At 40.8% G+C, this 12,238-nt stretch overlaps 1 protein-coding gene across 5 annotated transcripts in view; it reads right to left on the bottom strand.

Moving 5' to 3' along the window:
- Positions 1–12,238, bottom strand: part of NBAS (neuroblastoma amplified sequence) — a 339,068-nt gene that overhangs the window by 57,561 nt on the left and 269,269 nt on the right. For all 5 annotated transcript variants that reach the window (XM_029231716.1, XM_029231717.1, XM_029231719.1 and 2 more), the window contains 2 exons: positions 11,422–11,624; positions 9,217–9,306 (listed from right to left, as the gene is read on the bottom strand). In XM_029231716.1, coding sequence (XP_029087549.1) covers positions 9,217–9,306; positions 11,422–11,624 — 293 coding nt within the window. The remainder of the gene's footprint in view (positions 1–9,216; positions 9,307–11,421; positions 11,625–12,238) is intronic.

The following is a 12,238-nucleotide window of genomic DNA, read 5'->3' as shown; positions in this document are numbered from 1 at the left end:
CTGCCGGCTCTGGAGGGGCCCCACCGGCCAAAGCCATGACCGTCCTGGGGACCGCGGGCCAGTTCCCTGAAACCTGGACCTCGAAGGCCACCTTTATACACACAAAAAAAGGGTTTTTCCATTTGGAAGCCAACATGTCAGAGTAGACACGCCACCCTGAGGGCACTCTCAGAAGGCCTACTGGCTCCTGGGCTCACCAGGAAAGAGCAGCTTCGGCCCAGGTTTGGCAGAGCCGGAGGAGGGCGGGGAGAGAACCATGTGAATGAGCTCTGGAGTCTGAGTGCAGCACAGTTTTCTGAAGAAGCAGGATGCTGATCTAGACGTGGAAAAAGACCAGTCGAGCAGCTGTATTAGAAGACATGTGGTATATACGAAGCTTGTGATCCATGGGGGAAATTTTGCCAGGTGGCTGGCAGGGTCTTGGTGCTCCGGCCGGGTGTCAGGCCTCAGCCTCTGAGGTGGGAGAGCCAAATTCAGGACACTGGACCACCAGAGACCACCCGGCCCCACGTAATATCAATCGGCGAGAGCTCTCCCAGAGGTCTCCATCTCAACACTAAGACCCAGCTCCACTCAATGGCCAGCAAATTCCAGTGCTGGACACCCTATGCCAAACAACTAGCAAGACAGGAATACAACCCCACCCATTAGCAGAGAGGCTGCCTAAAATCATAATAAGGCTACAGACACCCCAAAACACACCACCGGATGCAGTCCTGCCCACCAGAAAGACAAGATCCAGCCCCACCCAACAGAACACAGGCACCACCCTCCACCAGGAAGCCTACACAAGCCACTGAACCAACCTCACCCACTGGGGGCAGAAACCAAAACCAATGGAAACTATGAACCTGCAGCCTGCAGAAAGGAGACCCCAAACACAGTATGTTAAACAAAATGAGAAGACAGAGAAATATGCAGCAGATGAAGGAGCAAGGTAAAAACCCACCAGACCAAACAAATGAAGAGGAAATAGGCAGTCTACCTGAAAAAGAATTCAGAGTAATGATAGTAAAGATGATCCAAAATCTTGGAAATAGAATGTAGAAAATAAAAGAAATGTTTAACAAGGACCTAGAAGAACTAAAGAGCAAACAAACAATGATGAACAACACAATAAATGAAATCAAAAATTCTCTAGAAGGAATCAGTAGCAGAATAACTGAGGCAGAAGAACGGATAAGTGACCTGGACGATAAAATAGTGGAAATAACTGCTGCAGAGCACAATAAAGAGAAAAGAATGAAAAGAGTTGAGGACAGTCTCAGAGACCTCTGGGAGAACATTAAACACACCAACATTCGAATTATAGGGGTCCCAGAAGAAGAAGAGAAAAAGAAAGTTCTGAGAAAATATGTGAAGAGATTATAATTGAAAACTTCCCTAACATGGGAAAGGAAATAGTCAATCAAATCCAGGAAGCGCAGAGAAGTAGCACACAGGATAAATGCAAGGAGAAACACACCAAGACACATATTAATCAAACTATCAAAAATTAAATACAAGGAAAAGATAGTAAAAGCAGCAAGGGAAAAGCAACAAATAATATACAAGGGAATCCCCATAAGGTTAACAACTGATCTTTCAGCAGAAACTCTGCAAGCCAGAAGGGAGTGACAGGATGTATTTAAAGTGATGAAAGGGAAGAACCTACAACCAAGATTACTCTAGCCGGCAAGGATCTCATTCAGATTCGACAGAGAAATCAAAAGCTTTACAGACAAGCAAAAGCTAAGAGACTTCAGCACCACCAAACCAGCTCTACAACAAATGCTAAAGGAACTTCTCTAGGCAGGAAACACAAGAGAAGGAAAAGACCTATAAAAACAAGAGGGAGGAGATAAGGGGTTATATGTATATGTATAGCTGATTCACTTTGTTACAAAGCAGACTCTAACACACCATTGTAATGCAATTATACTCCAATAAAGATGTTAAAAAAAAAAACCAAAACAATTAAGAAAATAGTAATAGGAACATACATATTGATAATTACCTTAAATGTAAATGGATTAAATGCTCCAACCAAAAGACATAGACAGGCTGAATGGATACAAAAACAATAGCCATATATATATGCTGTCTACAAGAGACCCACTTCAGACCTAGGGACACATACAGACTGAAAGTGAGGAGATGGAAAAAAGATATTCCATACAAATGGAAATCAAAAGAAAGCTGGAGTAGCAATTCTCATATCAGACAAAATAGACTTTAAAATAAAGACTATTACAAGAGACAAAGAAGGACACTACACAATGATCAAGGGATCAATGCAAGAAGAAGATATAACAATTGTAAATATTTATGCACCCAACACAGGGGCACCTCAATACAAAAGGCAAATGCTAACAGCCATAAAAGGGGAAATCGACAGTAGCACAATAGTAGTAGGGGACTTTAACACCCCAATTTCACCAATGGACAGATGAACCAAAATGAAAATAAATAAGGAAACAAAAGCTTTAAATGATACATTAAATAAGATGGACTTAATTGATATTTACAGGACTTTCCATCCCGAAACAAGAGAATACACTTTCTTCTCTAGTGCTCATGGAACATTCTCCAGGATAGATCATATCTTGGGTCACAAATCAAGCCTTGGTAAATTTAAGAAAACTGAAATCATATCAAGTATCTTTTCCAACCACAACACTATGAGACTGGATATCGATTACAGGAAAAAAAACTGTAAAAAATACAAACACGTGGAGGCTAAACAACGCACTACTAAATAACCAAGAGATCACTGAACAAATCAAAGAGGAAATCAAAACATACTTAGAAACAAATGACAATGAAAACATGACAACCCAAAACCTATGGGATGCAGCAAAAGTAGTTCTAAGAGGGAAGTTTATAGCAATACAATCCTACCTCAAGAGACAAGAAGCATCTCAAATAAACAACCTAACCTTACACCTAAAGCAATTAGAGAAAGAAGAACAAAAAACCCAAAGTTAGCAGAAGGAAAGAAATCATAAAGATCAGATCAAAATAAATGGAAAAGAAATGAAGGAAACAATAGCAAAGATCAATAAAACTAAAATCTGGTTCCTTGAGAATATACACAAAATTGATAACCCATTAGCCAGACTCATCAAGACAAAAAGGGAGAAGAAAAAATCAATAGAATTAGAAATGAAAAAGGAGAAGTAACAACTGACACTGCAGAAATACAAAGGATCATGAGAGATTACTACAAGCAACTATATGCCAATAAAATGGACAACCAGGGAGAAATGGACAAATTCTTAGAAAAGCACAACTTTCCAACACTGAACCAGGAAGAAATAGAAAATATAAACAGACCAATCACAAGCACTGAAATTGAGACTGTGACTAAAAATCTTCCAACAAACAAAAGCCCAGGACCAGATGGCTTCACAGGCAAATTCTATCAAACATTTAGAGAAGAGGTAACACCTATCCTTCTCAAACTCTTCCAAAATATAGAAGAGGGAGGAACACTCCAAAACTCATTCTACGAGGCTACCATCCCTCTGATACCAAAACCAGACAAAGATGTCACAAAGAAAGAAAACTACAGGCTGATATCACCGATGAACATAGACGCAAAAATCCTCAACAAAACATTAGCAAACAGAATCCAACATAGCACATTAAAAGGATCATACACCATGATCAAGTGGGGTTTATCCCAGGAATGCAAGGATTCTTCAATATATACAAATCAATCAATGTGATAAACCATATTAACAATATGAAGGAGAAAAACCATATGATCAGCTCAGTAGATGCAGAAAAAGCTTTCAACAAAATTCAACACCCATTTATGATAAAACTCTAAATTTAGAGAGTAGGCATAGCGGGGACCTACCTTGACATAATAAAGGTCATGTATGACAAACCCACAGCCAACATTGTTCTCAATGGTGAAAAACTGAAACCATTTCCTCTAAGATCAGGAAAAAGACAAGGTTGCCCACTCTCACCACTATTATTCAACATAGTTTTGAAGTTTAGCCCCAGCAATCAGAGAAGAAAAAGAAATAAAAGGAACCCAAATCAATAAAGAAGAAGTAAAACTGTCACTGTTTGCAGATGACATGATACTGTACATAGAGAATCCTAAAGATGCTACCAGAAAACTACTAGAGCTAATCAATGAATTTGGTAGAGTAGCAGGATACAAAATTAATGCGCAGAAATCTCTTGCATTCCTATACACTAATGATGAAAAATCTGAAAGGGAAATTAAGGAAACACTCTCATTTACCACTGCAACAAAAAGAATAAAATGTCTAGGAATAAACCTACCTAAGGAGACAAAAGACCTGTAAGCAGAAAACTATAAGACACTGATGAAAGAAATTAAAGATGATACAAACAGATGGAGAGATACACCATGTTCTTGGATTGGAAGAATCAACATTGTGAAAATGACTATACTACCCAAAGCAATCAACAGATTCAATGCAATCCCTATCAAAGTACCAATGGCTTTTTTCACAGAACTAGAACAAAACAACTTCAAAATTTGTATGGAAACACAAAAGACCCCAAATAACCAAAGCAATCTTGAGAAAGAAAAATGGAGCTGGAGGAATCGGGCTCCTGGACTTCAGACTATACTACAAAGCTACAGTAATCAAGAAAGTATGGTACTGGCACAAAAACAGAAATATAGATCAATGGAACAGGATAGAAAGTCCAGAGATAAACCCACACACCTATGGTCACCTTATCTTTGATAAAGGAGGCAAGAATATACAATGGAGAAAAGACAGCCTCTTCAATAAGTGGTGCTGGGAAAACTGGACAGCTACATGTAAAAGAATGAAATTAGCACATTCCCTAACACCTTACACAAAAATAAACTCAAAATGGATTAAATACCTAAATGTAAGGCCAGACACTATAAAACTCTTAGAGGAAAACATAGGCAGAACACTCTATGACATAAACCACAGCAAGATCCTTTTTGACCCACCTCCTAGAGAAACGGAAATAAAAACAAATGGGACCCAGTGAAACTTCAAAGCTTTTGCACAGCAAAGGAGACCATAAACAAGACGAAAAGACAACCCACAGATTGGGAGAAAATATTTGCAAATGAAGCAACTGACAAAGAATTAATCTCCAAAATGTACAAGCAGCTCATGCAGCTCAATATCAAAACAACAAACAACCCAATCCAGAAATGGGCAGAAGACCTAAATAGACACTTCTCTAAAGAAGACATACAGATGGCCAAGAGGCACATGAAAAGCTGCTCATCATCACTAAATATTAGAGAAATGCAAATCAAAACTACAATGAGGTATCACCTCATACCTGTTAGAATGGGCATCATCAGAAAATCTACAAACAACAAACGCTGGAGAGGGTGTGGAGAAAAGGGAACCCTCCTGCCCTGTTGGTGGGAATGTAAATTGATACAGCCACTATGGAGGACAGTATGGAGGTTCCTTGAAAAACTAAAAATAGAACTACCATATGACCCAGCAATCCCACTACTGGGCATATACCCTGAGAAAACCATAATTCAAGAAGAGTCATGTACCAAAATGTTCATTGCAGCAGTATTTACAATAACCAGGACATGGAAGCAACCTAAGTGTCCATCGACAGATGAATGGATAAAGAAGATGTGGCACATATATACAAATGGAATATTACTCAGCCATAAAAAGAAATGAATTTGAGTTATTTGTAGTGAGGTGGAGGGACTTAGAGTCTGTCATACAGAGTGAAGTAAGTCAGAAAAAGAAAAACAAATACTGTATGCTAACACATATATATGGAATCTAAAAAAAAAACCAAAAGGTTCTGATCGACCTAGGGGCAGGACAGGAATAAAGATGCAGATGTAGAGAATGGACTTGAGGACACGGGGAGGGGGAAGGGTAAGCTGGGACAAAGTGAGACAGTGGCATGGACATATACACACTAGCAAATATAAAATAGATAGTTAGTGGGAAGCAGCCGCATAGCACAGGGAGATCAGCTCAGTGCTTTGTGACCACCTAGAGGGGTGGGATAGGGAGGGTGAGAGGGAGACACAAGACAGAGGGGATATGGGGATATATGTTTATGTATAGCTGATTCACTTTGTTATACAGCAGAAGGTAACACAACATTGTAAAGCAATTATACTCTATAAAGATTTTTTTTTTAAAAAAAGGTTTTTGACACTATTTCAAATCCCTAGAAGACTTAACCCTGATATCTAGAAGCAAGAATGTGGCTAAATTTAAAAGGAAGTCTGCCTGGACAGGTGGCTGCTGGCTCCACTGGTACCTGCCCGGGTGCTGTGGTTTTACGTCGTTTACCCTTAGCACAGATAGAAGAAAAGGGAAAGGGGGCTTTCACGGGAGAGGCGGGAGCTGCAATTAAAAGGTAGATGGTATCTGTACCAATATAAAAAGTCAAAGGAGGACATGCTGATGAAGGCATAAACTGTCTAAAAATTAAACACAAAACTGAACTCTTGGTGGTACCCATTAATACACACACCATAATTCTGACTTTTCAATCTCTCTGCCAAGAATATTATGGGATGGTGTATGCCTCACCTAAGAGCACATGCATATTTGTGTGTGTGTGTGTGTGCGCACGTGCGTGTGCGTTTGTGACAGCTGACAATGTATATGAAGAGAGATGATTTGCCGTTTAAACAGATGCCATAGTGGGCAATGCGTGTTCACATTACAGGGCTGGGACCGAGGGAGGGTTAGGGGCACACACGCCTGGCGTGGCCTCCTAGAGGGTTAGTCAGTCATGTCAGACCAAGTAACGAGCAAGTGACCCAAGAGCATTACTCTATCTTTATTTATTTGATTTTTTTAATTGAAGTATAGTTGATTTACAATGTTGTGTTGGTTTCAGGTGTACAGCAAAGTGATTCAGTTATACATACGGTCATATGTTGTTTTTCAGATTCTTTTTCATTATGATTTATCACAGGGTATTGAATATAGTTCCCTGTGCTATACAGTAGGACCTTGTTGTTTACCTATTTTACATATAATAGTTTGTATCTGCCAATCCTGGAGCATTACTTTAAAAGAGTTTAAATCCCCATGTCACTCTGAAGACCCCGCTCCCCGGGAACTACCTAGAAAAGACAGAGCGACTCCCCCCTGTGACTCTGGTGGACACGCTCTCAGGGAGGAGAACTGAAGCCAAGGGTGTCAGGTTTAACTGTCCACATTCACAGAACACTTGCCAGGAATAAAAGTTATGACTTTGTCTGTCTTCCTCTTTTTCTTTTGTAAGCGAAAAAAAAAAGTTCACTTAAGTTTTTTGTTGTTGTTAAGGAGCCTTTGTTATTCTGTGTCTCTGGGATGAAAAGTAAGATCTTGTTCTGATTCTCCATTCCCCAATGTCTTCCTCTTTGGAAATTGAAGCTTAAGAAAAGTCTGTATTCAAGTGACCCAAGTTGGATTCTTCTGTATATCTGGCTGGAAATTCACTAAGAAAAACACTGCCTTCTAATTTTTTGAGATGTTCCCAGTGGGACGAGACTGAGAGACCCCACTGGGAGGGGCTTAAAGCAGTGCCTGTGAAGATCCCTCTCATCACGTGGGCCCGGATCCAGGTCCGGGTACCTGACAGCCACTGTGCGACAGCTCACAGGGGAGCGGTGAGCTGAGAACTGACTGATGGGCTGTGACTGGAACAGCAGCCGCTCAATGGACCCTCTAGAGAGTGGCTGAGGGTTTCCCACGCAGCATCTCTGCCCACCCTGCTATCTGCTGCACCTGCCCTGTTGAAGCAGTGTCCCTGCCTGGACCACACCTCCTCCTTCTCGCAGACTCAGATGTCACAGACCAGCTCCAATGCCGCCCTGTGTGGATCGTGCCCTAACTTCCCCAGGCAAAATAAGCCACTCCCTCCACCTTGCTTTCTGCACAGCGCTGACCACTCTATTGCGTGGTAACTGGGAGCCCAGGCAAGCTGGTCTCCCCTGTAAGACTCTGAGCTCCTCCTACCCAGAACTAGCTGTTCGTGACCGAGCACGGAACATGACACACACTAAACGTGCAGAACGGTGACATTTCTTTTTAGAATAAGAAGCCCATGTTAGCCACAGCTGTGGCTTCCTCACCATTTAAAGACCCACAAGCGAGGGAGTTTGGAGAAAACGTGCAAAGTAAAAGGCACAGTAAGTCGAGGGCCCTGCTGGCCATGTTTGCCAGACCCAGCCATATGGCTTATCCTATGTTCTTTCACTCAAACCGCGGGCCCAAAGCGATGCGTGGAGACATTCTATAAAGGTATCTGAGCCCTAAATTATGACGCAGGGACAGACCGGACTCCTGGCTCTATTTCCTAGGCCTCTGACTCTGGGCAAGTCAACTCCTCTCTCCCAGACTTTCTCTCCTCATCTGAGAATGGCAACCACATATGCAGGCGTCAAAAATCATAACCACTAAATCTACAAAGATCAATGGAAAGAGTTCCAATAGCAAGTAACTAAAACAGAAGAGAGAAGTGTTCATACATTTTGATCGAAATCGTGTAAAAATGTATCTGTACCTGAACAATAACTGGAAGGCAATAGGCAAATAAAAACAATATTTTACTGAATGAACTATGAGGGGGTTTCTCAAATACGCTTCATTATTATTGTATCAAAGAAAATTGGGTTGAGGCCTTACAGGGCTGCCATGGATATCAGACATAGGAAAGATCTTTGTCAACTCTGGGAAATACATAACTGTCATTCTGCTGTTGTTGTTATTCCTATTACTACTACCAGTGCACCTGAATGAAAGGTTCTTTCTTAAAATGGTTTGGAGACACACACATTCCTAGACTTATAAAGCCTCTACATAGTCCTCAGACAACACAGATTTAACATATATAAAGGTTTTAAAAAATAACATATACACTCTAGGAGTTTCCATACTTAATCAGTACAGTTAACCTCCTGGAGATGTAAACCCCTGCTCTCCTAAGAAGCAGAGCAGGTTCCTCTCCCTGGCCACCCTCAGAAGGAGGTGGGAAGAGACCACACTCTCTGAGGCCAGCAAGGCCCAGGAGAGAAGGAGAGGGTCCTGTTGGAGCTGATGGGCTAAGAGTACAGCTGGGAAAACGCATCTCCAGAAATTCCTCAGCTCTTCCTTCAGAACCGCCTAGAAAAGATGCTTAGTCACGGAAGCTTCATAAACATGGATATTAAAAGTAATCCTAGGACTCCGAGGAACGCCATTCAGTGAGACCCACAAACTGCTCCAGCCTTACCCTTTGTCGACACTGGCGTGGACGGCTGCAATAACCCCTTCCAGGACGCGGAGAGGGTCCGCCGGCCCCCCGAGGTCAGCACTGCCTCCACTGCGAAGGGAGAGACAGAGAGAGGAACGGAATCAGAATAGGATGGCTCAAGCCTCAAAAACAAGTGGACATTTACACTCGGATGAATCCAGCTGGATCTCGGCACAGCATATACCGCCAGCTCATAGCCGTTCGTGGTATGTGCAGCCCACAAGGGTACCAAGTCCTATACTGTGTGCTAAGGATGTGGAGATGAAACCTCTGCCCTTAAAGAGCTCACAGTCTAATACAGGCTTGTTTTCCTACCAAGACAGTAGAGGAAAAGGGGAAAAAAAGAAGGAAAAAGACAGAGTAAGAAAATCTACTTGCATTCTGTCATCCAAAAATTCAAAGATATACTCAATGGGCATTAAAAATAAGAGCTATTTTAAGCATTAAGTATATAATAATCTAAATTCTCTAGTTGGCCTTTTTTTCAAAACACTAATATTTACATGGTACTTACTAGGTAGCAGGCACTGCTAAGTGCTTCACATACATCCTGACATTTAATAATCTCAACAGCCCATGAGACAGGCCCTATTATGCCCATTCTACAAATGCATATGTCTGGAACTCTACTGAATTCTGAAAATGTAACAGAGGAAAGAGAAGTTTTAGATGAGTTTTTGAATAGTTTGTTATATGATTTAAACCAACTGCTGCTGTATGTTCATCCCTTTGTCATTTTATGCCTACTAAATTTCACTAACTTTCTAAAACGTAAATGTTATGGACATAGTCAATAGCAATTTGTTTTCCTTTGAAAAAGAGGTAGGTGAACTGAAGTTCCCCTTCCCCCCACTACTGAAAGATTTAACTCATTTTTATTGAATGTCTCCTGTACAATGTCTACCATTTATTAGATCAGAACAAAATCTTCAGTAGTAGAACTGGGCACAGGGAAAAAGAAAGGAGTATAATTTATGTCAGAATTTTATAAGCGTAAAAATATATCATATTTTAATTATATGAAAATGTACAATTTTTGAAAAATAAACTAAATTATATTCAAAACAGTAATTTTTCAAATTTTTATTTTTGTGAGCTTCATCTAAGCCTTGATTTAAGAAATAATCAAAGATAACTGAATCAAAAAGGTATAAAACATGGTAAACAATTATCTGTCATCATTTGAAAGAGGAAAGTGGCTCTTATAATCACAACCACCACCAAAACATAATAAGCTCGTAATAGAATAAAGCTTTATTCATTTCATATTTGCGATTTCTAAAAAGTGTTACACTATTTCATTTCTCTCCCTGTATATAAAATTACCAGATACCTCAGAGCATTAAGGTGAAAACCGGATGAAGCTGGGTAATTAAACTGACGAAGCCTCATTTGATTTCAGCTCAGCTGCTGAAAATTGACACGCATTTAATCAAAAAGTTCCTCAAGAGCAACACAGAATTACAAAGAATGCTTAAAAGAAGAATAATTTAAACACAACTAAATCTTTTAGGCTAATTGCATTATTCACAGAAAGCACTTGATGCCTCATTATTTTCTAAGCTCAACTTTCCCTTTTTCCTAATTCCCTTGGATGTATTCCTACAAGGATACCAGCCTATCGACAGAAAGCTAGAATTTCTCAACTGTCAGTTTTATGCCATTAATTGCAGGTAAATAATGTCCTAAGATACTTAACACATGTCCAGCATCTTCAGCATATGATTAAGCTTGCCTTGTGTACTTCAAAAGAAACTTCTGGGAACTGGTTTCCCACTGCCACAAAGAAGGGGAATTAGAAGAGACAAGCTCTGAAAATCCACGCTGAAGTCACATCACAGTCTGACGCTTAGCGACCTGCTTCACATGCCCTTTTGGCCTTTCCCTTATTTCAAGAATTATCTGGGTGCGAGAGAGGGTCTACCCAGAAGTTAGCTAGCTTCTTGACATGTTACACACAGGACCAATGACAGAACACTGCCATGGTTCTCCATTCACAAGATATTTTAAGACATGAGACTGAGAAGTCTAATGATAATCTCTCACTTTTTATGAAGTACATCATACTTTATAAAATGCTCCTACATACATGATAGTATTTTACCTTTCTAACAACCGTGAAACAAGCACATTATTGGCAAAGTATCAGCTCAGGTTCTCCTCAATGACTGTTTTATAGCTTACCTCAACGCAGAGATGATTTTCGTTATCGCACCGTGTACTATATCCTTAGGGGAGATGTCAAGAGGGCCAACGGCCACCTCTAGCAGCTGTTGAATCATTCTTAGAGGCTGACCGTCTAAACACATGGCCACGGCTTGATCCTGAACTTTTCCTTTTTCTGACCGAGACAGATCATAGAGGTAACTATATTTCTGCAGTGTTTCCTGCAAACATAGGGAATTCAACATGTAAATATCAACTAGGAATTACATGTCTACATGGACAGAGTGAAATATACTTAGAAGCTCTCAAACCAAATACGCTATGACCACAAACACCACATGGAGGAATACGCAGGGGTTGTTAAGAGCTTGGTCTCCAGGGCCACCCAGGCTTGAGTGCAATCCTCGCTTTAATTAGTAAGCCATTGTGATCTCAACTTTCCAGTATCTATAAAACGAGGATGAGGACAATCACTTCTTATGAACAGAGGATGTCATAAACATTCAATAATATAAAAATCAGTCCTTGGGCTTCCCTGGTGGCACAGTGGCTGAGAGCCCGCCTGCCGATGCAGGGGACGTGGGTTCATGACCCGGTCTGGGAGGATCCCACATGCTGCAGAGCGGCTGGGCCCGTGAGCCATGGCTGCTGAGCCTGCGCGTCCGGAGCCTGTGTTCCGCAACGGGAGAGGCCACAGCAATGAGAGGGCCACGTACCGCAAAAAAAAAAAAAAAAAAAATCAGTCCTTTAGCACAATGTTAGGCACAAAGTAATGCTCATTAAGGGCAAATTTCTCTATTATTATTATTGTGCTATAACCACATGATAGTTATAA

The sequence above is a fragment of the Monodon monoceros genome, unplaced genomic scaffold, assembly GCF_005190385.1.
Source record: "Monodon monoceros isolate NGI ecotype Baffin Bay Population unplaced genomic scaffold, NGI_Narwhal_1 Super_Scaffold_19, whole genome shotgun sequence".
NCBI lineage: Eukaryota > Metazoa > Chordata > Mammalia > Artiodactyla > Monodontidae > Monodon > Monodon monoceros.
Note: the sequence above shows the minus strand (reverse complement) of the source record. Positions and strands in the feature narration are given on the sequence as shown.